At 44.5% G+C, this 27,380-nt stretch overlaps 1 protein-coding gene across 1 annotated transcript; it reads left to right on the top strand.

Annotated features, from left to right (window-relative positions):
• Nucleotides 1–2,475: 2,475 nt before the first annotated feature.
• Nucleotides 2,476–27,321, top strand: LOC112248920 (cadherin-24). The gene is made up of 14 exons (XM_024418375.2): nucleotides 2,476–3,131; nucleotides 9,557–10,391; nucleotides 19,930–20,224; nucleotides 20,347–20,466; nucleotides 20,981–21,148; nucleotides 22,545–22,726; nucleotides 23,469–23,725; nucleotides 23,821–23,957; nucleotides 24,136–24,257; nucleotides 24,610–24,727; nucleotides 24,976–25,284; nucleotides 25,512–25,704; nucleotides 25,809–26,259; nucleotides 26,362–27,321. The coding sequence occupies exons 2-14, from the start codon at nucleotides 9,774–9,776 to the stop codon at nucleotides 27,238–27,240; spliced, it is 3,849 nt and encodes a 1,282-aa protein (XP_024274143.1). The 5' UTR covers nucleotides 2,476–3,131; nucleotides 9,557–9,773; the 3' UTR covers nucleotides 27,241–27,321.
• Nucleotides 27,322–27,380: the final 59 nt, after the last annotated feature.

The following is a 27,380-nucleotide window of genomic DNA, read 5'->3' as shown; positions in this document are numbered from 1 at the left end:
CCAAGGCTGTCGAGTCTGCCAATAAGAATGTTGTGATTGACTGAGTCGAAAGCCTTGGCCAGGTCGATGAATACGGCTGCACAGTAATGTCTCTTATCGATGGCGGTTATGATGTCGTTTAGAACCTTGAGCGTGGCTGAGGTGCACCCATGACCAGCTCTGAAACCGGATTGCATAGCGGAGAAGGTATGGTGGGATTCGAAATGGTCAGTAATCTGTTTGTTAACTTGGCTTTCGAAGACCTTAGAAAGACAGGGTAGAATAGAGATAAGTCTGTAGCAGTTTGGGTCTAGAGTGTCATCCCCTTTTGAAGAGGGGGTTGACCGCAGCAGCTTTCCAATCTTTGGGAATCTCAGATGATACGAAAGAGAGGTTGAACAGGCTAGTAATAGGGGTTGCAACAATTTCAGCAGGTTATTTTAGAAAGAGAGGGTCCAAATTGTCTAGCCCGGCTGATTTGTAGGGGTCCAGATTTTGCAGCTCTTTCAGAACATCAGCCTTAGCTTTTCTAACTGCCTGTGTATATTTGTTCCTAACTTCCCTGAAATGTGCATATCACGGGGGCTATTCGATGCTAATGCAGAATGCCACAGGATGTTTTTGTGCTGGTCAAGGGCAGACGGGTCTGGCGTGAACCAAGGACTATATCTATTCCTAGTTCTACATTTTTTGAGAGGGGTATGCTTATTTAAGATGGTGAGGAAGGCACTTTTAAATAATAGCCAGGCATCATCTACTGATGGTATGAGGTCAATGTCATTCCAGGATACCCCGGCCAGGTCGATTAGAAAGGCCTGCTCGCAGAAGTGTTTCAGGGAGCGTTTGACAGTGATGAGGGGTGGTCGTTTGGTCGCAGACCCATTACGGATGCAGGCAATGAGGCAGTGATCGCAGAGATCTTGATTGAAAACAGCAGAGGTGTATTTGGAGGGCGAATTAGTTAGGATGACATCTATGAGGGTGCCCGTGTTTACTGATTTGGGATTGTACCTGGTAGGTTCATTGATAATTTGTGTGAGATTGAGGGCATCAAGCTTAGTTTGTAGGATGGCCGGGGTGTTAAGCATGTCCCAGTTTAGGTAACCTAGCAGCACGAGCTCAGAAGATAAATGGGGGGGCAATCAGTTCACATATAGTATCAAGGGCACAGCTGGGGGCAGAGGGAGGTCTATAGCAAGCGGCAACAGTGAGAGACTTGTTTCTGGAAAGGTGAATTTTTAGAAGTAGAAGCTCAAATTGTTTGGGTACAGACTTAGCCTGCAGAGTTCTGTATTACTTTCTATCTTTGCAGTAGATTGCAACACCACCCCCTTTGGCAGTTCTATCTTGGTGGAAAATGTTATAGTTAGCAAAGGAGATTTCAGGGTTTTTGGTGGTTTTCCTAAGCCAGGATTCAGACACGGCTAAGACATCTGGGTTGGCAGAGTGTGCCAAAGCAGTGAGTTAAACAAACTTGGGGAGTAGGCTTCTAATGTTAACATGCATGAAACCAAGGCTTTTACATTTACAGAAGTCAACAAATGAGAGCACCTGGGTTTGGGAGTGGAGCTTGGCACTGCAGGACCTGGATTAACCTCTACATCAACAGAGGAGAAGTAGGATAAGGGTACGGCTAAAGACTATACGAACTGGCCGTCTAGCACTTTCAGAACAGAGAGTAAAAGGACCAGGTTTCTGGGCACGATAGCATAGATTCAAGGCATAGTGTACAGACAAAGGTAAGGTAGGATGTGAGTACATTGGAGGTAAACATTGAGTAATGAAGAGAGAGATATAGTCTCTAGAGATGTTTAAACCAGGTGATGTCATCGCATATGTAGGAGGTGGAACAATATGGTTGGTTAAGGCATATTGAACAGGGCTAGAGGCTCTACAGTGAAATAAGACAGTTATCACTAACCAGGACAGTAATGGACAAGGCATATTGATATTAGAGAGAGGCATGCGTGGCCAAGTGAACACATGGGTCCAGTGAGTTGTTGGGCTGGCTGGGGACACGGCGATTCAAACAGTTAGCAGGCTAACAAGCTAACAGTTAGTAGGCCGGAGCTAAACAAGCTAGCAGCTAGTAGACCAGGGCAAGCTAGCAGTTAGCAGGCCGGGTTAGCAAGCAAGCAGTTAGCAGACCGGGCAGGCAAGCTAGCAGTTAGCAGACCGGGTTAGCAAGCAAGCAGTTAGCAGACCGGGCAGGCAAGCTAGCAGTTAGCATGTTATTTTAATGGACAAAAATGCTTCTTTTTTTTTTAAACAAGGACATTTCTAAGTGACGCCAAACTTTTGAACAGCAGTGTATATTTATTTTAATTCTGTGAAAACAGCCATAGTGCAACTCTCCCTTTTTCAAGGCTGAATTAATGTACCAGGAAAAGTAAGGTTCAGTACACAGACCAGACATAACAATTACAGCCACCAGGGGTTCCATGCACTTGGGAAATTGTGCAGTCTTGCTAAAACAGTTTTTCCCCCTGTGTACACATGTCATGGTTTACTACCACATTAGTATAGGCCTAATATATGTATTCAGTTTTACTCAACTCAGCATAATATTTTGTCCCTCTTTCAACAGCTATTGAAGAGACAATTGAAGAATAACTGATGGGGAGAGGACTACTGCTGAGCATTCTTATTTAAGAGTGCAATGCTGCAAGCTGACAGACTATTTTCCTGGCTCTAAAACTATTTAACTTTCCCATGACAAAAAAAAAGACCACATTGTTTACGTTTGGCTGATGCATGCAACCACTGGACTGCAGTGATGATATATACTGGATCACAGGCGTTAGGATGAGAAAGTACAAGAATAGGATACGCATTCACAGGATGCAAAGCAAACATGCCCACAATTACATTGTGGCATGAAGGCTGAAAAAAATAGTAGCCTACAATATCCCCAAAAACGAGAATCAAACTGTCAGCCGCGCGAGAAGGATAGGGGTCTGTGAGGATAGAGGGGGAGTGATATGACATTTACTGGAACAGTCTCACGAGCACCAGAGTGAGAGCGCGCGCTTAAAGGCACCCAGTGAAGAACACCGGCTTCCCCACTTTGGAATCTAGTTGTATTTCATTCAGCGCGTTTACTTAAATCGCCGGCAGACGAAGGAGCTACCCAATTATATCTGTATTAAAAGGTAAGATTGAAATTCGCATGAGAAAAATGCATCGGGACAAAACGTTTTCTTTTTCAATAATGGGATTCAGTTTTATTTGTAGCTTACTTTCACTGTAGCCGATGCATTTTACGGAATAAATGGGGTATCAGTTATTCAATTTATTATAGCTGCTGTTGACAGTCTTATGCATGCGAATAAATGTTTCTTCCAATGTCGATACATGTTCCATGGTGGTGAATCTGACAAAAAGCCAAAATTGTGTGGCGCGCGCGCCTATGTCAAATACAATGTGCATAAGAATGTTTGTCTTCAGATGTCAGCTGTTTTAGCAGACATAATAATGTAGACATAATACAGAGTTATCCAGGAGATCCGTTGGAAGGGACCAAACTGCGGATGTTCTGGTTGACTAAACTAAGCGCGGAGATTTGACATATGGTACCTATGGGTTTCCACAACCACAAATATCGTAAACATTAATGAAAAAAATAAAAAGCTTTTTGGTCCTAATTCAGCTTAGGGTTAGGCATAAGGTTAGCACTGTGGTTAGGTTTAAAACCAGATTTTAAGAAGACAAATTGTGGAAATAGGTGGGCTTTATGACTTTGTTGCTGTGGTAACTAGTAACGACTGTTTTAATCAGCTTCCCTTCCTACCCAGACAAGTCACTATTACGCTGAACAAAAAAATATAAACGCAACATGTTGGTCCCATTTATTTTACTACAGTTAAGAACAAATTCTTATTTTCAATGACGGCCTAGGAACAGTGGGTTAACTGCCTGTTCAGGGGCAGAACGAAAGATTTGTACATTGTCAGCTCGGGATATGAACTTGCAACCTTTCGGTTACTAGTCCAACGCTCTAACCACTAAGCTACCCTGCCGCCCCATGTTTCATGAGCTGAAATAAAAGATCCGAGAAATTTTCCATACACACAAAAAGCTTATTTCTCTCAAGTGTTGTGCACATATTTGTTTACATCCCTGTTCGTGAGCATTTTAGCCATTGTCAAGATAATCAATCCATCCATCTGACAGGTGTGGCATATCAATAAGTTGATTAAACAGCATGATCATTACACAGGTGCACCTTGTGCTGGAGACAATAAAAGGCCACTCAAATGTGCAGTTCTGTCACACAACACAATGCCACAGATGTCTCAAATTTTGTGCAATTGTCATGATGATTGCAAGAATGTCCACCAGAGCTTTTGCCAGAGAATTAAATGTTTATTTCTCTAACATAAGCCACCTCCAACAGCGTTTTAAAGAATTTGGCAGTACGTCCAACTGGCCTCACAACCGCAGACCACATATAACCAAGCCAGCCCAGGACCTCCACATCTGTCTTCTTCACCTGCGGGATTGTCTGAGGGGCGGGGTGCTGAGGAGTATTTCTGTCTGTAATGAAGCCCTTTTTATGGGGAAAACTCATTCTGATTGGATGGCCCTGGCTCCCCATTGGGTGGGCCTGGCTCCTAAGTGGTTGGGTTTATGCCCTCCCAGCCCCACCGATGGCTGCACCCCTGCCCAGTCATGTGAAATCCATAGATTAGGGCCTAATTAATTTATTTCAATTGACTGATTTCCTTATATGAACTGTAATTAGGGCTGTGGCGGTCATGACATTTTGTCATGCAAATAACTGCCGATCTCACGGTATTTGACTGTTAATTAACAAACACATTTAGCATCTCCGGCTTCCACGCATAGCCTATGGCGCACCTATGGAGTGTCTACATTATAAAAATGTCTAATAAATACTTTTAATATAGCCTACACCATCACAATACGTCAATGATTTATTTTAGGCTGGTCTAAAGAAACAATATGATATGAAGGAAATGTAGCCTATTTCAGAAGAACAGAATAGCATAATCTGAGTTGTCATTCTGTTAGGCCCTAATCTGGCAATGCCATATAGCTGTGGGCTATACTAGTTCATTTAGCAGGCAAGAATTGCTTATTCCCGTGGCATTATTTTATATTGTTTTACAGTGAGAACAATAAAATGGAACCTAGCTGAATAAAATAGAAAGGATATTTTCCCCAAAGGATTTGAAGGAGTGCACACATGCGGCTATTCTGTGTTGAGCAGTTAACAAAGAAACAGGTCCTCCTATATGCTTCATTTAGAGTTACTAATTCAACTTTAGTTGTGATACCAATGTTAGGCTATATGTTTTGATTTTCTAATACATAATAATAATTTGAAGAAAAGTTGCATAAAAGGCACGCGCTCTGCTCTGTTTCTTGCACAGGCTGCACATTCTGGGCATCATTCACAAGTGATAGTATTCTGACTCCAATCAGACTACATACACTAAATAATGTATGTGTGAAATTAGTTTGGATTTAGAATGGGCCATTATTATCTGTTGGAACAGGTGCAGGGGGAGGAAAGCATTGTAATCCGTATGCACTTGAATATCATGAATTTCCCATGGTTCATTTTCATGCCAGCCAGGCAGGCTACTCCGGTTGTAAAGAGAAACAATGTGCTTAATATTAGGAAAGACGAGAAATAAATATAATAGGCCTAGCATATAGAAATCTGATTGGATCCTCTTTTTAATAGAGGCCATCAAAACTCTGTTTTCTCATGCAATTGCATATAGCATAGCCTGTAGACATGTTGCGCAACATGGGCTTATAGGAACACTTATTTAATTCCATGCATCAACCAGCTATGAGGAGCTGTCTGTCACTGAGCAACAGGTGATCCTATTCCGCTCAAGCTCTGAATGCCAGGGCTCTCATGAAGTGTTTGATTTGATTTTTGATTGCATTTGCGTTGATATCATAGTGATTAGAGAGCGCTGAGTACAAGACCATTAGCGACTGTCCGTTAGCAAGTTTGGTAGGCTACTAATAATTACCAGTTACCGCCTAGTTACCGTGACTAAATGGTCACATGAAATTTGACTGTGGTCATGACTCGTGACTGCCAGTGTGGCAGTTATATGGTCACTGTAACATGGTTATATGGTCACTGGTCTAACTGTAACTTAGCAAAATCTTAGAAATTGTTGCATGTTGCGTTTTATATTTTTGCTTAGTATAGATGTCCATCCATGTCTGAGGACATCATCAGATGAAGTGGAAACCGGCCACTAAGGCCAACAGTGCCTTAGTGGCACTTGGAGATGGTGGATGGGCGTAAGCATCTGCCTCTGGTGCAAGATATTTTTCTTATAAGCCTATCCCAAACCTTAACCCTTACCTTAACCATTCAGAGTTAATGCCTAACCTTAAGATTTTGAAGTTAATGGCTAAACTTAACCTTAAATACTTGGAAATTTGAGGTTTGGAACAACTTCGAAATTAAACGTTTGAGAAACATGGATGAATGTCTAATTTTAACATGAGACTGTTTGAGCTTGTTGTCCTTCCTGGACTCGTGGGTTGTGGAGCGCGCGCAAAAAACGCTCACCTGCAGACCGCACTGGTTCCGCACGGATTTGCGCTCGCGTAATGAAAATGATGAGCTCGCTTCCGCGTCGCCAGTAGCTCGGAATTGTTAGCGTTGCATTCATTATTATAGTTAGACCAAGTGTGTAAATCACATTAACATGCGTCAGAGGGGTCACAGCTCCAGAATTCTCTAACAAGACAAGGTTGTGCTCCAGGCTGTTCAGTGTAGGCCTATCTACAGTATGCTAATGAACAGCTTTGAAGAGAGGGTGTGTGTGTGTATGTGTGTGTGTGTGTGTGTGGCACAAGAGGAGAGGAAGTAGGGAGAGAAATAACAGACCCTTAGAGTAAGACACCATGTACCACATTTGCACGTCAACAACACTTTCACTTTGGACATCAAAAAGGAGAAGAGAAGATCATTATCAGTCATTTCCACTCAGCACATAATACACACACACACACACACACGGCCAGTATAGCTATCCCCCAGTCCCCATTCACCAGAGTCTTTGTTGAACTCATTAATTTGTCAAGTGAATGTACAGCTGAGTCATAAACACTAACACATTGTTAGAGCAAGCACACGTCTGCCACAACACAGCACTTTGATTGGGAGGTTGTCATACCACTTAAGCTTTGACTGACTGTCTGAATGTCAGATGTTGACAATAGCAAGATGAGTGATGTGCTGAGTACAGTCACAGTGAGGCCTCATCAGTTTGGTTTGGACAGAATGGGAGGACTGTCTACACACTGAGAGAGAACGAGAGAAGGTGGTAGAGAGAGAGAGAGAGGCAGAGCAGTCTTAAAACATTAAGATGAATGGAAGGAAGAAGAGAATGTCAGGGAGACGCACGGGTGGAGCAGAATCTCTTTGCCTGTCTTCGTTGCTTAAGCCAGCCAAGCTCTCCCTTCATCAAATACCCCCTCTTCTCTTCTTCCTCTCTCCCCCTCGCTCCCTCTCTCTTTCCCCCTCCCTCCCACTCCTCCCCCTCTCTCTGTTTCTCTCTTTCTCTATCTGTATCTCTCTCTCTACCCCCCCCTCTCCTCTCTCTCTATATATGTAAAGGCTTGACATGCACAGTCTATTTTTAATAAAATGAAACAGCTTTCTTGCAGTGAAGCGAGACACAGAGTGAAGTGAGACTGAAACAGCGATTTGCAATTTAGGCCTGTGTGACACTCATCATCCCCCTCCGAGCCAGCAACAGTAAATTCGCCCTCAGTCTTTCATTGCCTATCTATCTCTATCGCTCTATATCTCTTTCCAGCGATCCCCTCACACACTTTTCTAACTAACACTTACATCTCAAATGCTGAAAAATAATATTAAATGACATGTTTTTTTCTGTAATTGTGGAGCAGTAGACATGAGAGCAATATGAACAACACTAAAGCTAACTGTTTTAAAATGGGCCAGGAAGTACTATTAATGGATTCAAAGATGCAGCATTATACAGAAGAAAGGGAATGGCTGTAAAAGCTTTAGTGGAGATACAGTATATGGGATGGTTTAAAGATGAGGGAACAGACACATCGGCTCAGAGAGACTGAGTGCACATCTGGCATTAATATTGATGAAGTGGCATTAATGTGTGCAAAATACAAAAAAAGAGCATTATTCCTTTTAAACAGTTAATTTTTCTCTTCGGCGAAAGAATTCATGTGGAAGGGAGGGGTAGAACAAAGTCGAATATATAGCTCAAATTAGTTATTTGTTATCAAGCGTTAAGAAACTAGAGCAATTGCTGAATGAGAATGAATGAGGATTCTGTTCCTGTCGTAAACATAAAAACATTTAATAAATTAAACATTCTGATAAATATTACACAGTCATTTTGGGTTAATAGTGTTTTAACTTAGGCCCTCATGTGCATCTAAATGAATGGTTTTGTAATACAATTGCAGATGTTTTAATTACACAGTAAAATGGAGCTCAGATAAGGCTATTCAATATAAACATAGGATTTGGGCATGCCAAGTCAGGGATTGTAGGTTGGCAGCCATTCTGTTCTTACAGACAGAAATAAATATGTACGGTTGTATATGAGTGTGTGTTAAATGAGAGAGAGGGAAATGTAAGAGTGACAGTGACGAATTCATACACACACACAGAGAGAGTGAGTGAGAGAGAGAGTGAGAGAGAGAGTGAGAGAGAGTGAGAGAGAGAGTGAGAGAGAGAGAGAGATATTTATTACACATTTTCAGTCTTAAGTTGGTGACAGCCTTCATTGCACAAAGCCTGCAAGATCGATGGCCGGGGTCTGACTCTAATACTAACGAAACTCAGATCGTTAAACTTTTGGGAAATGATGACAGAAATTGATTAAAATATGTATGAGTCCAATTAATCTTTGAAGGGGGACTTCTTCCAGTACTTGGCATTGAGGCATGAGGAGGCCATCTTTAGGACGACATCAATCATCTGATGGAGTGGCAATTGTGTCTGACACAGTAAAGTAGTGGAGCTGTGCCCCACCCTCTGCCCTTCAGGCCCAAACTCAGCCTCCAGAGACAAATCTCCTTTACATGCATTATAATGAGCTCATAACCTAACACAATAGTATCATGTGCCCCATTCTGTCAATGAGTATTCAGTGACGCTTTAAACCATAAGATGTAATGCTTTGTTACTAGTTACGAGAATCTATGAGCCCATGTAATGTTTTATTATGTTATAAATAGATAATAGGTATTTGTATGCTGCAATTTTACAACAGACTGAACATAGCCTCTTGTTTTCTATAAGCTGATGACTGTGGTGTCTAATCCTTCAAATTCACTAAACACTAAAAGATGGACAAATCTCCACATAGACTGTATGCAAAAACACAGTGCAGACTATTGCAATATATTCCCCACAAAGTGTAGTTGTAAAATGGCAGCCAGTTCTCCTCAGGTCTTGAGGAGTTAATGAGAATAGTGTCAACATCTCTGCATGTCTTCATGCCTCCTGCACCTCGGAGCTGTTTGCTCTCCTTTTAATTAAAACAGCTAAGATTACTCTAATTATCTCTCTACTCAGGTAATCCAGCTCCGCTCTGCTGCGGCCGTGGGAGGGAGTCCTGCATCATGTGTACAGCAGAACGGGAATGAGTTAGTGTGAGAGTGAAAAGTAAACCAGAATAAAGACTGACCCTGCAGATAGCAAAGGAAATCACAATGTGGGGAGAAGACAAACAGAATCCAAGGAGAGGATCAAAAAATCTCTGAATAGAGTTGACTAACACACCACCTGCACTATGACCACCCCAACGGTGCTTCTTCTTGTTTTGGTTTGTATGTGGGAGGAGCAGCGAGGATGTAGTTCACTAACTGTTAGGTTACCGATTACAGCTCAGAACAGCCAGGAAGACCTAATTGAACTGAGGGCTGCAGAAAACTCTCTGGTGAATCATGGTCAGAATGCTGAGGTTCTTATGACAACCCACATCCCACTGACTCCTGGATTAACAGACAAAGAAAAGAATGGCGTGGATGAAATAGTACAGATATCAACTCAAACTCCAGACTTTACCCTTCAAACAACTTTGACTCCTGGAAAGATATGGAATGTAATTACATCCAAGAGTGACCATGTGGATAATGGGGATGTTCACACTCAGTCACTTGAGGCCCAGGATTCCATGGAGGCAGAGGCCAATGGAGACCCCAAGCATCATGTGAAACTCCAGACTGTCTCGCATCCAGAGTTCAGAGTTCTCCCAGAGAGTATCTCTGGGCGGGGCTTAGTCTCTCGGGGGGAGGGGTTAACTCTAACAGGGGTGGGGTCTCGCTCTCGTCGTAAGCGGAGCTGGCAGTGGAACCAGTTCTTTGTCATTGAGGAGTACAGAGGACCAGAGCCAGTGCTCATCGGACGGGTAAGACCTATTCACAACCAATGTCATGATTTCAGTGTTATCAGAAATATCCATAAATGTATATTTGGTAAATTCCTAGAACAACAGCCTGAGGATATAGCACACCAGGGGTTCCCAAACTTTTTCACTCAAGCCCCCCTTCTAGCATTCATGGTGAACATCCGGCACCCCCACATCTATTTCTATAGGCACAAGCACTGTTTGACACACAATGTTCACACCCCTCTTGTTGGCAGAGAGACAATTTTGCAGATTTAAAGCTTATTTCCTACAATTCTACACATTTTGCCATGTCTTAAATTAATGTATGTGTGTTCATGTGATGTTTGATTGACCCAAACATTACAACATGGGCTAAAAAAACGAGCTAAAAAGTATTAGCTGACACGGGCTAGTTGATCTGGAAATGATCTCTCTAAGGCCTGCAATGACTGACATGACGAGGAAAACTGCTGATGCACTACCCAATTCCCAAATAGCACCTTGTGCATTCTACTACTACAATTTCCAGGAGTAAGTAGGGCGGGGTGGTCCTTCGCACACCCCACAGTTTGGGAACCACTTCAGTACACTACTAGTCAGTTGACATACTTTACTTCGTTAAGGTTAGCCAATAAGTATGGTAGGTTGCACCACACCAACAACACCACAGAACTGACAGGAAGTCAGTGTTCAGCCAGTGTGATGATGAGATGATTGGAGGTTTTAAATCAGGGAACACCTGAACCATCTAGATCTGTGGAAGTTACTTGTAGCACTTCACAGGCAAAGTGTTGGGCTGCTAATGCATCTGTTGGCAGCTTTAGTGTGTGTGTGGATTATATTAGCTGTGACGCTTACAGGGAACTCTGCCAACTCACAGTAGCAGGCAGCGTACTTTATTGTGACACCACAGTTTGGAGCCTCCCCAACCAACACTGTGTTCACATCGTAAATGTTTCATCTTCCTCTCTGCCTGTTATTGATACAGCCAGGGAGGGATGTCAGTGCGGTCGGTGGAGACACTCTTTCTTGTTGTTGTAGTAAGTGCGCAAGTCTGATTCAGGGCTTGAGATGGCTAGGATGTTGCTTGGATGTTATGTCAAACATGTTCCAGCTTGTTAGGGCTATGAGTTTGATAAGAACATACATACATACATCAATGCCCAGATTCACATACATGTGTAGAGTGTGTGCTATGCCGTTTGAAAGGCATTGCTAGAAACGGTGAGCTAAGAAGATACATCATGGCAATGAATGAGAATTTTACTGGGAGAGAAAAGCAGCAAGGTGAAGATGGACTGAAGATCCCTGCCACACTGTAAGAGCAAGGAGAAGAGAACATTGAGATCAAAGAGAGTGGGGGAGAGGGACAACGGCTTGGGGAAAGTAGCCGTCTGGGAATTCTATCAGAGATCATTTCAACAACAAAAAAGACATGTTTTTATGGATTGGTTAAGTTTTAACCCCACAGAGGAACATTGTTTTGCCATGGCGACTGATGCACAGCAGGACTGAGCTAGCAATTAGATTGAGACTAGGAGGGTAGGGGTTGGTGAGAGACTGTGTGGGGGCTAGGAGGGAAGGGTGTTAGGAGAGTAAGATAGGGAAGGAGACTGACAAAGATGTCTCTGGTGGTGATGTATGGGATCCGAATCAAAGCAGATTTAAGGAGGAAGAATATATAGCATTTCTTACTGTCTGTTATCGTGTGTTTCTTTAATCCCTAACTGCACGCTCAACTACACACATACACACACTGACTCGCTCTCTCTAATACACATACACACACTGACTCGCTCTTTCTAACACACATACACACACTGACTCGCTCTCTCTAACACACATATCACAGTTGCACACAGACACACTTGGCTGTATACACCCAGGGTTTATGAATTACAGTTGACATGTATACCAATGTTTTTATGCACCATTTTGGTATTCTTGTCTAGAATAAATGCACAGCTATGTGATTAAAGGCCTAGGGGCCATAATACTTTCTTATGCTTGCTCTCTCCAGGCTTATGTCACATAATAATATTAACAATTTTCCTTGCCCATGGCTTGGCTTGTGCGTAATTCTCATGTGAAAAATGTAATAACCACAGAGACCACAAAGCTGTTTCCATATGAAAGAACCTACAGTATATATAAAGACCTTAATTGATGTGAAAACCTGCAGTAATATTGCTCAGCAAATATCAAACAACCCATGCTACTTACTATAGTTAAAATAATCAGTTGTGGTTCATTAGACAGAGGTTGTGTTGGTCTAAGATGGAGGGTCTGCAGTGGAGGGGAGGAAAGGATGGGATGTGAGTAAGCCTAGTGGATTATGAGCATGTGCAGAAGTGCCTTAAGTGGAGCAAGATGTGAAGGTTCCTGGTCAGAAAGCCTTCCTTGTGTGATGAAGGCTGAGTAATCTCTTTAGCTTTCTATTTCTGTGTGTCTGGCCTTTTACCCACCAAGCTCCCTGTAATATCCCCCTACTGCTATTAAATACTGAACAAGCTAGCACTCTTCACTGCAAAGTAAAATGGGCAGACACACAGAGACAGGTAGACAGACAGAAAGAGAGAAACAGATGGGCAGATGGACTGTCAGAGCTGCGTTCTCAGAAAGAGAGACAAATTTCACCCCAATAACTACTGTGGGATATCAAATCAAATGTTATTTATCACATGCGCCGAATACAACAGGTGTAGACCTTACAGTGAAATGCTTACTTACAAGCCCTTAACCAACAATGTAGTTTTAAGAAAAATGCCCCACCCCCAAAAAAACGAAGAGATAAGAATAAGAATAATATGCGTCAACAGCAACCTTGTGTTATCATTAACAGCAGACTTGTGCATTTCCACAGTGAAAACAATGTACTGAGCAAATGTAATGGCTTTTTACCAAAATACCTTATGACAGACCACGTATTCACCCTGCACGCCCTAATTGACAAACAAACCAAAACAAAGGCAAAGTCTTCTCATGCTTTTTGATTTCAAAAAAGTTTTGACACAAAATTATGGAAAGCGGTTTTGGGGGAAAAACATACGGCATTATAAAATCCATGTACACAAGCAATAAGTGTGCGGTTAAAATGATCAAAAAACACACATTTCTTTCCACAAGGCCTTGGGGTGAGATAGGGAAGCAGCTTAAGCCCCACCTTCTTCCACATATATATCAACAAATTGGCGAGGACACCCGGCCTCGCCCATCTAGAATATGAAGTCAAAGGTCTACTATTTGCTGATGATCTGGTGCTTCTGTCCCCAACCAAGGAGGGCCTACAGCAGCACTTAGATCTTCTGCACCTAGATCTTCAGCGATGACAAAAATGATGGTGTTCCAAAAAAGGTCCAGTCGCCAGGAACACAAAAACAAACTCCATCTAGACACCGTTGCCCTAGAGCACACAAAAAACTATACATACCTTGGCCTTAACATCAGCACCATAGGTAACTTCCACAAATCTGTGAACGATCTGAGAGACAAGGCAAGAAGGGCCTTCTATGCCATCAAAAGGAACATAATATTTGATATACCAATTAGGATCTGGCAAAAAATACTTGAATCAGTTATAGAACTCATTGTCCTTTATGGTTGTGAGGTCTGGGGTCCGCTCACCAACCAAGAATTCACTAAATGGGACAAACATCAAAATGAGACCATGCAGAGCAGAATTAATCCGATACCGCTAATTATCAAAATCCAGAAAAGAGCCGTTCAATTCTACAACAACCTAAAAGGAAGTGATTCCCAAACCTTCCATAACAAAGCCGTCACCTACAGAGAGATGAACGTGGAGAAGAGTCCCCTAAGCAAGCTGGTCCTGGGGCTCTGTTCACAAACACAAATAGACACAGAGCCCCAGGATAGCAACACAATTAGACTCAAACAAATCATGAGAAAACAAAAAGATAAATACTTGACACATTGGAAAGAATTTACAAAAAAACAGAGCAAACTATAATGGTATTTGGCCCTAAACAGAGAGTACACAGTGGCAGAATACCTGACCACTGTGACTGACACAAACTTAAGGAAAGCTTTGACTATGTACAGACTCAGTGATGTCGTGACGTTGCTCATCGAATGATTAAAGGATTCTAATTGCGTGATTAGCTGAATCAACCAATTATTAACTCATTAACCTGGGGCACCATGGGAAAATGTGTTTTATTGAGTTTCTATTTCCCAAATTAACTCGATTAACTCGATCGATTTTACAACAGCCGCTAATTAATCAGTTACCTCTACAGTCTCGTTCTGAACAACGCATAATCTGGGAATCTGCACGGACCCGGGTCTCACCAATGAGTTCCTACCACACCAATTTTAGTTGAGTATTTATTTACTAGAAAGCTAAAATGATGATAAAAGATACATACACAAAAACACATTCTAGGCTATTGTTTAGAACTTAGTATAACGGGCCAACACACTATGGCGCGTGTTACCCAAAATGGGGATTTAAAAGAGAGAGAAAATTACAAAAAGTACACAAGAGAAATATACATTTGGGTGAATTTGTCAGCTATGCTTATTCTAACCCTAGCCTTGCCCCAAACTGCCGCTCTTATGGGTCAGCATATAATGATGTAATTACGTGGGGAAGGTCTCCGTGGATTCTCCGCGTGGACCATTCAGGCTGCTCAATGACGCACTTCTCCGATGCAACTCTCTGGTCGTCCTCACGATGTCAGTGTCCTTTTGGCTTAGGAGTCTCTTCCCTCGCCCTCGCTCTGGAAGGGCTCTTCTGAGGACAGACAGCTCTGTAGCTCAGAGCTCACAGCGTAGGGATAAAACATTGTAGATACCACGATTCGATGGGGAGTGGGGGCTAGGTGGTTCGACTTGAATTCACCCGCTTAGACACAGCTGCTCATCTGTAGCTTGGGTAGAAAAAGATGTCTTTGTCTTCAAACTTGGGTTGCATTTTGGGTTTGTTGACTTTTTAGACCTCGACTGCAGCTTGGGTCACTTAGTCTCATCTGTTAATTCTTCACTCACAGGTTTTATAACCTCGGGTCAGACGTGGGCGTAACCGCCTTTAGGGCAATTCTCTGGGCGTACCAAGTTAAGGGCAAGGTCTAGATTTTTCTCAAATCCAATTTTAGACAACTAACTTTCCATTTCATCTTTACCAAAACATTCTCTTTGATTTGGACATTTTCCACACAACATACAATGGCAGTATAAACATCAAACATATACTAGGAAAACTCTTAACGTTACAATGTTTTCGTAATAACATCATCTATTAACCTTTAATAACAAAACAAAAATGACATACATTTTCATATTCCATCTATCGTCATGACCACCATTGTGGCTGACGGAAACCATTGTTCCAAAGTCCCTTTATTGCATGTTCAATATTCTGTGGTTGGTTCTCCATATTGAGGGGACACAGGAATGTTGTGTGGCCTAAGATTTACCAGGGGCGTGAGGGGTCATAAAAACCCCACATCTTCAGACCCCTAGATCTCTCCTCCTCTGTTGGGGTTGAGAGATAATCTGTAGGGTTGTGGTCTCCTGTAACCTGACCTGGTCAGGATAGTCATGACAGTGAGCATAGCCTTGCTATTGAGAAAGGCCGCCATATGCAGACCTGGCTCTCAAGAGAAGACAGGCTATGTGCATACTGCCCACAAAAGTGTAAATGAGTTGCACTTCCTAACCTCCTGCCAAATGTATATTATATTGCAAATTATGGTGGAAAATAAGTATTTGGTCACCTACAAACGATCAAGATTTCTGGCTCTCACAGACCTGTAACTTCTTCTTTAAGAGGCTCCTCTGTCCTCCACTCGTTACCTGTATTAATGGCACCTGTTTGAACTTGTTATCAGTATAAAAGACACCTGTCCACAACCTCAAACAGTCACACTCCAAACTCCACTATGGCCAAGACCAAAGAGCTGTCAAAGGACACCAGAAACAAAATTGTAGACCTGCACCAGGCTGGGAAGACTGAATCTGCAATAGGTAAGCAGCTTGGTTTGAAGAAATCAACTGTGGGAGCAATTATTAGGAAATCAAATCAAATCAAATTTTATTTGTCACATACACATGGTTAGCAGATGTTAATGCGAGTGTAGCGAAATGCTTGTGCTTCTAGTTCCGACAATGCAGTAATAACCAACAAGTAATCTAACTAACAATTCCAAAACTACTGTCTTATACACAGTGTAAGGGGATAAAGAATATGTACATAAAGATATATGAATGAGTGATGGTACAGAGCAGTATAGGCAAGATACAGTAGATGGTATCGAGTACAGTATATACATATGAGATGAGTATGTAAACAAAGTGGCATAGTTAAAGTGGCTAGTGATACATGTATTACATAAGGATGCAGTAGATGATATAGAGTACAGTATATACATATGCATATGAGATGAATAATGTAGGGTATGTAACATTATATTAGGTAGCATTGTTTAAAGTGGCTAGTGATATATTTTACATCATTTCCCATCAATTCCTATTATTAAAGTGGCTGGAGTTGAGTCAGTGTCAGTGTGTTGGCAGCAACCACTCAATGTTAGTGGTGGCTGTTTAACAGTCTGATGGCCTTGAGATAGAAGCTGTTTTTCAGTCTCTCGGTCCCAGCTTTGATGCACCTGTACTGACCTCGCCTTCTGGATGATAGCGGGGTGAACAGGCAGTGGCTCGGGTGGTTGTTGTCCTTGATGATCTTTATGGCCTTCCTGTAACATCGGGTGGTGTAGGTGTCCTGGAGGGCAGGTAGTTTGCCCCGGTGATGCGTTGTGCAGACCTCACTACCCTCTGGAGAGCCTTACGGTTGTGGGCGGAGCAGTTGCCGTACCAGGCGGTGATGCAGCCCGCCAGGATGCTCTCGATTGTGCATCTGTAGAAGTTTGTGAGTGCTTTTGGTGACAAGCCGAATTTCTTCAGCCTCCTGAGGTTGAAGAGGCGCTGCTGCGCCTTCTTCACAATGCTGTCTGTGTGAGTGGACCAATTCAGTTTGTCTGTGATGTGTATGCCGAGGAACTTAAAACTTGCTACCCTCTCCACTACTGTTCCATCGATGTGGATAGGGGGTGTTCCCTCTGCTGTTTCCTGAAGTCCACAATCATCTCCTTAGTTTTGTTGACGTTGAGTGTGAGGTTATTTTCCTGACACCACACTCCGAGGGCCCTCACCTCCTCCCTGTAGGCCGTCTCGTCGTTGTTGGTAATCAAGCCTACCACTGTTGTGTCGTCCGCAAACTTGATGATTGAGTTGGAGGCGTGCGTGGCCACGCAGTCGTGGGTGAACAGGGAGTACAGGAGAGGGCTCAGAACGCACCCTTGTGGGGCCCCAGTGTTGAGGATCAGCGGGGTGGAGATGTTGTTGCCTACCCTCACCACCTGGGGCGGCCCGTCAGGAAGTCCAGTACCCAGTTGCACAGGGGGGGTCGAGACCCAGGGTCTCGAGCTTGATGACGAGCTTGGAGGGTACTATGGTGTTGAATGCCAAGCTGTAGTCGATGAACAGCATTCTCACATAGGTATTCCTCTTGTCCAGATGGGTTAGGGCAGTGTGGTTGAGATTGCATCATCTGTGGACCTATTTGGGCGGTAAGCAAATTGGAGTGGGTCTAGGGTGTCAGGTAGGGTGGAGGTGATATGGTCCTTGACTAGTCATTCAAAGCACTTCATGATGACGGAAGTGAGTGCTACGGGGCGGTAGTCGTTTAGCTCAGTTACCTTAGCTTTCTTGGGAACAGGAACAATGGTGGCCCTCTTGAAGCATGTGGGAACAGCAGACTGGGATAAGGATTGATTGAATATGTCCGTAAGCACACCAGCCAGCTGGTCTGGGCATGCTCTGAGGACGCGGCTGGGGATGCCGTCTGGGCCTGCAGCCTTGCGAGGGTTAACACGTTTAAATGTCTTACTCACCTCGGCTGCAGTGAAGGAGAGTCCGCATGTTTTCGTTGCAGGCCGTGTCAGTGGCACTGTATTGTCCTCAAAGCGGGCAAAAAAGTTATTTAGTCTGCCTGGGAGCAAGACATCCTGGTCCGTGACTGGGCTGGTTTTCTTCTTGTAGTCCGTGATTGACTGTAGACCCTGCCACATGCCTCTTGCGTCTGAGCCGTTGAATTGAGATTCTACTTTGTCTCTGTACTGACGCTTAGCTTGTTTGATAGCCTTGCGGAGGGAATAGCTGCACTGTTTGTATTCGGTCATGTTACCTATTGTGAAGCATGGGGGTGGAAACATCATGCTTTGGGGCTGTTTTTCTGCAAAGGGACCAGGACGACTGATCCGTGTAAAGGAAAGAATGAATGGGGCCATGTATCGTGAGATTTTGAGTGAAAACCTCCTTCCATCAGCAACGGCATTGAAGATGAAACGTGGCTGGGTCTTTCAGCATAACAATGATCCCAAACACACTGCCCCGGCAACGAAGGAGTGGCTTCGTAAGAAGCATTTCAAGGTCCTGGAGTGGCCTGGCCAGTCTTAGCCAACCCCATAGAAAATCTTTGGAGGGAGTTGAAAGTCCGTGTTGCCCAGCAACAGCCCCAAAACATTACTGCTCTAGAGGAGATCTGCATGGAGGAATGGGCCAAAATACCAGCAACAGTGTGTGAAAACCTTGTGAAGACTTACATAAAACGTTTGACCTCTGTCATTGCCAACAAAAGGTATATAACAAAGTATTGAGATAAACTTTTGTTTTTCACCAAATACTTATTTTCCACCATAATTTGCAAATAAATTCATTAAAAATCCTACAATGTGATTTTCTGGATTTTATTTTCGCATTTTGTCTGTCATAGTTGAAGTGTACCTATGATGAAAATTACAGGCCTGTCTCATCTTTTTAAGTGGGAGAACTTGCACAATTGGTGGCTGACTAAATACTTTTTTTGCCCCACTGTAATATGACATTTTGAAATGTTAATTTTTAATTTCACTTTTGTTTTATTTTCTATTGCCACTTGCTTTGGCAATGTAAACACGTTTCCCATGCCAATAATGCCCCTTGAATTGAATTGAGAGAGAGAGGGTGACAGAAAGACAAAGGTAGAGATACATAGACAGGCAAACAGATGGATTCAGAGAGGGAACGAAAACAGACAGATGGACAGAACAGAAGACAGACAGAGCGACATTTGGGGGCCACTGTCCACAGTCATGTGCTCTCACCCCCTAACAATCCCCCGGTGGCCTATTTGGTCCAATGAGTTAATTAGCTGTACGCATCAGTACACATTCTGGCCCCCTCTGTCCCCTTCACACCTGGTGCCATTCAATTCACACTGACTGAACACCACATCTTGGACTTGATTCAACCGCTGATTTCACAAACTATTGTTTAGGTAGATGAACATTTACGCAAATGAGGGATGCATTTTCTGAGTCAGTGGTGGCTTGGACACAATATGTCAAACAACAAAGCATAAGTTCAACTGTAAACCCTCTTTTTAGAGAAAGGATCATAGAGAACTGAAGCTACTCATTAGGCAAGGCTCAATGCAGAATCCATAGATATTTTATGACTTTATACTTCTCTCTCTATACACATATATCTCCTGCAGCTGCACACAGATATGGACCGAGGTGATGGGCGTACCAAGTACATCTTAGAAGGAGAGGGGGTGGGGTCTGTGTTTGTCATCGATGGGAACACGGGCAACATCCACGTCACCAAGTCCCTGGACCGAGAAGAGAAGGACCAGTACCGCCTCATCGCCACGGTAACCGACCGCCAGACGGGCCACGCCCTCGAACCCTCGTCCATGTTCATCATCAGAGTGCAGGACATCAATGACAACCCTCCTGTTTTCCAGAACGAGCCATACAGCACCACCGTGCCCGAGATGACCAATATAGGTATTACATGTGACAGACAGAGCTTCAGTCTTGATCTGTGATTTACATTACAGTCTAGACAAGCTGCCTCAAGGGCTTATTAGTCATTCCTGAAGTCTCACCAATCCATCTCTCTCTAACAGGTACATCCATAATCCAGGTGACAGCCACGGATGCAGACGACCCTACGTATGGTAACAGTGCCAGGCTGGTGTATGCTGTGACCCAGGGCCAGCAGTATTTCTCTGTGGATCCTGAGACAGGTCTGGTGGGCCTGCAATGCAGACTCTTATCAAGCTACATGTTAACCATATGGTAGCCATGCTGATGAACTGACACTACAGTATGCCCCTTTGATTTGTAAAAATATCACATGGTGTAACTTCTGTGGTCTGTATGTATTCTGTGTACTCTACATAAAGCAGTGGTCAGCAACAGGTAGCCTGCGGTCCAAAATTTGTTCTAATAAAAAAAGAGATATGTAATCATGTCTTAATGTAAATACAATCTCCTTTTGGGCTTAGTTGTGTTCAATTTGTAGTCTAAAAATATTATAATTATGTTCTGGCTCCCCCGAACATCCGCTCCGACAAAAACAGCCCGGGGTTGAATCTTGTCGCCTACCCCTGACATAAAGGCTTGTGACATGGCTATATGTGACATTAAAGCAGGTGACTCATCCCTCTACAGCATTTAGGTCTGCTTGTCCCTTCAGCTGTGATGTAATGTAATGCATCATGTGCTTATGTACTGTCCTCTCATCGTCCTCTCTGCCAGGTGTCCTACGTACTGCTGTAACTGACATGGACAGGGAGAGTCAGGACACCTATCTGGTCGTCCTTGAGGCCAAAGACATGGGGGGGCACCTGGGGGGGATGTCAGGGACGACCACAGTAACTGTGAGGCTGAGTGACGTCAACGACAACCCCCCTCACTTCAGAAAGAGTGAGAACATTACAGTTATGGTTTTGTTATTGGCCATTGTCATGCTATTGCGGTTATGGCTTTCAACTTCTATAACTCCAGCTGAAACATTCTTAGGACATATTTCTGTATTCTCTCTCTCTCTGTGTGCGTGTTTCTGTGTGTGTCTGCGTGTGATTTTGCGTGTGCGTGTGTGTGATCTTGTGTGTTTGATTTTGCATGTGTGCTTGTCTGATTTTGTGTGTGTGTGTATGTGTATGATTAGAGTGATGAAATGCCTTGCAATGTGGCACTTGTGATGGTGCACTGATCTCTCGCTGCTGCTAACAGCACCTTTAGGATCTTCTCTGCCAGGATTGTCACACAGCAGCGCTGTGCTTATAGTGGATTTTGAAGCCATTTTATGGAGTGTTCCTTGATGTGTGCATATGGCTCGTGTTTCCTCATTGCAAACTAAGGATTCAATTCCATGAATGAGCTGCTTATCTCTTCTTCCTCCTCCTCACCGTCATCTTCATCACCATCTGAGTTGATAACATATTATGAGATTTCTCAACACGAAGCTCTTCCTGAAAAACAGTGAGGGATCATGAAGTCTTTTCTTATCCAAGAGCTTCTGCATTCTACTCTATTCATATTTTATCTGCCAGCCAGTTGTTTCTGCTCCAACAGACAGTACAATCACTACAGAATGTAACATTCTCAGTCATACAATACAATACATTCCTCTGTAATATATGTCCTTCTCTCTCTGTCACACTCTCCCCTTCCTCTCTTTCTTGACCTCATCCCCCCCCTGCTCGCTCTCTCTCGCAAGCAATTTCATAATTCCAAATGCACAGTATTTATTAGGCACTATAGCTGTCCTACTGTAGCTCACTGTGGGCATGTTCATGATTCTCTATCTGACACTAATGCAGAGTGAGTCTAAACAAACGTATTTGTTTCATCTGTGGAGATGGAGACGTGTGTGTTGAATCCGCAAAGCTTTGAATTATTAACAAGTGTCATAAGATGAAGGCGTGTCCTTTCCATACTGTTTAGAGGGAGACCATGGTAGGAATACTACAGTTAGTCACTTACTGTGTAGAATCAAAGAGAGACAGGCAGGCTCATCACTGAGAGCCAGGCAACTGCCAAACCCTGTCACAGACTACTGCACTTTGGCTGCCGTTTCCTTGGATACAGGACACTCGGAGAGAAGTTTGGCTTTTGGTTTTCATCATTACTGTAAGGACTACTGAGGACTACTGGAATGACTACTCTCATTTTAGGATCTAAATGGTTTGTCTATGCCCTGTGACTCATCTGTGTGGTCTCTCTCTTTTGCTCTCTCTCTCGTTCTCTCTCTCTTTCTCTCTCTCGCTCTCTCTCTCTTTTGCTCTCTCTTTCTCTCGTTCTCTCTCCCTCGCTGTAGGTGCCTGGTCGTTCTCTATCTCTGAGCTGGCAGCACCAGGGGTGGAGGTGGGTCGCCTCTCGGCCACAGATGCTGATCTGGGAGAGAACGCCATGCTGGAATATACCATCCTGGACGGAGAGGAGGGGGACACATTTAACATCACCGGAAGAGACCAAGAGGCTGTCATTGTGTTAAACAAGGTGAGCAATAAGTTATATAGCTCTTAATCAGACTCAAGTCAAAAAACATCCACAATGGTGTAAAATGAGAGGCTAAACTAAGCATTGCTCCTCCAAGCTACTGTAACCAGGAAGTTAATTCAGTGAAAGACATAGAAAACAGCAGGACAGTGTTGCCTGCAGAGACTTCAGTCAGCAACAATCAGGTCTGATAATAGGATGCTTTGAATAAAGAAATATTTGGTCTGGAAACAGTATTTTAATGTTTTTTTCCTCAGTCATTCTTCATAGCAATCCTGTTGTGTGATTGCAGGCAATGTCACAAACTTAATTAACTTAAACAAAACATATCTCACCTTGGTTTGCTTGGAAATAGACAAAAAAAAGAGATCCAAATACCCTGGAATTTATGCACAGCTATTTGAAAAATGGAAGATTCCATCTAGCAGTTGAATTGGAAATCGCCAACCAGAAAATAGGTTGTGAGCCTGTGTTTTCCTCTGTGTGGTGTCGAGCACATGGGGCATCGCAAGCTCCATTTAACAAAGTGTGTGAGATGAGGGTGAGAGTATGAGATAGAATGTGGGAATGATGAATCAACATGGGAGCAAATGAATTATGGAACAAGGGTAGGGGAAGGGGCACGATGAAAAGAAGAAGAGAGTGTTCGAGCAAAGGAGAAAGAGAGAATTAGTAGACAAAACTGGTTATAGGGAAGGACATAAGCCAAATCTAATTGGTTGTACTGTATTTCTCTCCTCAGCTGCTCGACTATGAGAGGTGCGGTTCCTACTCGTTCTCAGTGGAGGTTATGAATCCCATAGTGGACGCACGGTTCCTACGGAAGGGTCCCTTTAAGGACCGGGCGAACGTACGGGTCATGGTCCTCAATGCAGATGAGCCCCCACGCTTCTCCCGGTCACGTTACCGTCTAGATGTGCCTGAGAACTGTCCTCCTGTCTGCAGCGTGGGTCGGGTATCTGCTGTGGACCCAGACACGGGACAAAGCTCCAACATCAGGTAGCCTACACTCAGCCAGTCAGTCCGTCCGTCAGTCAGTCAATCTGTCCTTCACTTACTCACATTTTCTCCCCCCACCCCCGTCACTCTCTCAGGTACTCTATTGACCCTCAGTCTGACCCTGAGGCTCTGTTCCGTATAGCATCTGACAGCGGCCTTATCACCACGGTGATGGAGTTGGACCGGGAGCGCGAGCAGTGGCATAATATCACTGTCATCGCCACACAGAGAGGTATGAGGCTCCCCCCTTCTCCTCTCAGCTTCAGCCGCCCCCAGGAAATACACACACTCTGACTTAGTACAGTCATGTTTTCCCCCCCATATCACTCATTGTAGCCCTTGGGTGAGAGCTGTGAAAAGCTGTAATGAAGTTGATGTTGAACTCACCAGGCACTCCTTCCCTGTTCCAGACAATCCTAACCTTGTGACCAGAGTTGTGGTTGCCATAGAGACACTGGACCAGAATGATAATGCACCAGAGTTGGACAGGCAGTACACAACGTCTGTGTGTGACTCCAGTACCCCTGGACAGGTCAGTGCTGCTGCTAACACTTACCTACATTACGTAACTCTGACACTGCACGTTATCAGTCTATCTATCTATAGCCCCGCATGCTGATAACCATAATGCAATTTTTTTACTCCACTCTTTAGAGGACAATTCTCTTTAGAAGTCTTTGAAGATTTCCTATTCCTTTTAATGTCTAATTCTTATTAAATTGGAACTGATGTCAGATCACTGTGTCCTGTTTCTCTAGCCTGCCATTGGATGAGTTCTTTTTCTCTAATGCCATTTGCTGACTTCTTTTTCTCCAATGCCATTGGCTCAGCTCTGTGACTGTGAGGTCCAATAGAAGTCCTTCTCTCTCTGCTCTGTCTCCCAGGTTGTTCAGGTACTGCGGGCGGTGGATAGGGACCAGGGAGGACAGGACGCCACAGTCCACTTCAGCATCCCTCCAGAGTCCAGTTCGGCTCTAAACCTCACCATCAGGGAGATTGGAGGTGCCCTCTAGCAATATTCAACCTCCGTGTCAAACTGTCACCCTACTCAGCCCTCTGCCAAATGCATGTCAAATCAGAAATTCTGCAACAGGATTCTTTTTTTGACATGCTTGATGACAGTGTGCCTACATCTCATAGTATAGCCTGTCAAACTTCTAATATTAATTGCAACTGGAGAATGGCATTCCTGTACCAGTGACCTGACGACTGGCTTGTGTTTCTGGTGTTACTGTCTCATTTAACCCCAGGTGCCACAGCGAGACTGGTGCTCCAGTCGGCCCTGCAGCCCCTCGCTGGCTTCTCCTCCTCCCTCCTCACCCTGTACGTGCCCATCGTGCTGCGGGATGGGGCGTCCGGCCTCACCAACACCGGGACGGTCACCGTGACCGTGTGTCCATGTCTGAGAGGAGGCATGCAGGCCGAGGAGAGGGGCAGGCAGAGGGACAGGGGCTGGGAGAGACAGACAGTATGTCTGCCCCTGCCCTCCGCCTCTCCATCACTCATCTTCAGTATGGTCACCTTGCTGACCCTGCTGGCCTGTGTCACCACCCTGCTGGGTAAGACTCTCTATGTAGTAGACCTACTGTCAAATCAATGTATAGTACATGCCTGTTTGTACTGTTTGCACTATACAGTATGTCTGTCTGTCTATTCGTTGTCTGTCCTTCTATCTGAAGATCTGTATCCCATGAAATGGACAGCAGTATGTGGTATTTACGATCATGTACCTCTCTCTCTCTCTCTCTCTCCTCATCTCTCCCTCTCTCCCTCCCTGCCTCCCTAGTGGTGTGTACTCTGTCTCTGTCTCTGCGGCATCAGAAGCGAGACTCCCACTCCCCATTTGAGGAGGATGATGTGAGGGAGAACATCATTACCTACGATGACGAAGGGGGAGGGGAGGCAGACACTGCTGCCTTTGACATCACCGCGCTCCAGAGCATGCACAGAGTACAGCGCATGCAGGACAGCAGGAACATGTGAGCTGTGACGTTGGTTTGTGTAGTGTGTGTGAGGGCATGTGTCTGTGTGTGTACTTGCGTGCATGTGTGTTCCTCTGCCTTATGCTCATCTCTTCGCCCAGATGGTACACCCAGCAGAATCAGGCCAGGGCTAGGACATACAGCTGGAGCCGGACCCCACACTCTGCTTTGGACCCCAGGCATCCAGGCTCAACCCCTGTGTACGGACACCTCTGCTACAGCATCCACACCCTGCCTGTCCTCAGAGACCTTCCCGAGGGGCCCACTCCATTCCAGTCGGGTCTGCAGCTGGCCAAACTGATGGAAACCTATGGGCTTCCTGGCCATCAGATGGGTAACGTTAATAATTCCCTAGTCATCCAGAACCAGGGCACATTTGATCTGCTAGAGCCTGGAACGGTTCATCTCAATCCTGCTGAGCCACGGTTCCCCAGCAGAGAAGGACCAGAGAGCATGATGGCTGACATCAGACCCACAGAGAGAGAGGGAGGCAGGGAGACCAACACTGACAACCAGCAACAGCAGCTGCATCCGGACCAGGGACCAATCAGGGTCAGATATTGACTCATATATAATGGGTGTAATAATGTTGTTATTATCTCCCTCAGAAGTATTTATAATTCCTCATAAAATCATTGTGTATTTCCTCCCCAGACACAGCCTGAGTCTGTACTGACAGATGAAGCACTGGTTCTGACCTACTCTGTCCCAAATGGCTCATGCTCTCAGAGTCACAGCAGTAGCATCTCTTCCTCAGAGCAGCAGGAGAACAAGACAGAGTCCTCTCCCTCACAGACCACCACCACCACTGGAGCTTCCAGCTCTGCAGTAGATGACACAGACACAGATTCCTCTACTCTCCCCAGCTCAGAGAAGAATGAAGACACTGTTGGTGTTGGCCAAGTAAATAGCAGTCACACCCACACTAACACACTGGGGGAGTCAACATACAGCATTGTGGGTTCACTAAACCAGGGCAATGGAGGGATACCTGTGACCGGGACTACTTTGTATCCAGGCAGTGCAGAATTCCTGAACATGTACGTGCTTGGTAGGAGCCTCTCTGGAGGCATGCTGGGATACGGCAGGGGGTGGGGCTGTGCCCGGGGACTGGTGTCTAACAGGGCAGGGGCAAAGGGTGGGGCTAACTGTAACCCCTCCCTGCCTTTGAGGATGGAGGACTTCCTGAAGCACCGTTTGGACCAGGTGACTGACCTATCCCAGCCACCCTACGACTCACTGCAAACCTATGAGTTTGAGGGGGGGGACTCCCGGGCCGGGTCACTGAGCTCACTGGAAAGCGAGGGCGAGAGGGAGGAGGAGAGAGGGAGGGAAGCGGTAGATGAGTTGGACCAGAAGTTTCATAGGCTAGTGAAGATAATCGAAGAGAGGGAACAAGAAAAGGAGTGTGAGAGAAGTTCAGTGGAGGAGACGACACGGGCAGAAGATAGAAGCCAGAGTTTCGATGTCAACGAGATGAGCAAAACAGAGAGTGTTGATGAAGAGAAAGAGGTCTCAAGGTGGGATTTTTAGAGAACCTGCTAATGAAAGAGACTGAATATGAGTTTGAGAGGAGAGGAGAGGAGAGAGAGGAGAGGGAGGAGAGAGGAGAGGAGAGGAGAGGAGAGGAGGAGAGGAGAGGGGAGAGGGAGAGAGGAGAGGAGAGGAGAGGA

The sequence above is a fragment of the Oncorhynchus tshawytscha genome, linkage group LG01 (assembly GCF_018296145.1).
Source record: "Oncorhynchus tshawytscha isolate Ot180627B linkage group LG01, Otsh_v2.0, whole genome shotgun sequence".
In the NCBI taxonomy this organism is placed as follows: Eukaryota; Metazoa; Chordata; class Actinopteri; order Salmoniformes; family Salmonidae; genus Oncorhynchus; species Oncorhynchus tshawytscha.
Note: the sequence above shows the minus strand (reverse complement) of the source record. Positions and strands in the feature narration are given on the sequence as shown.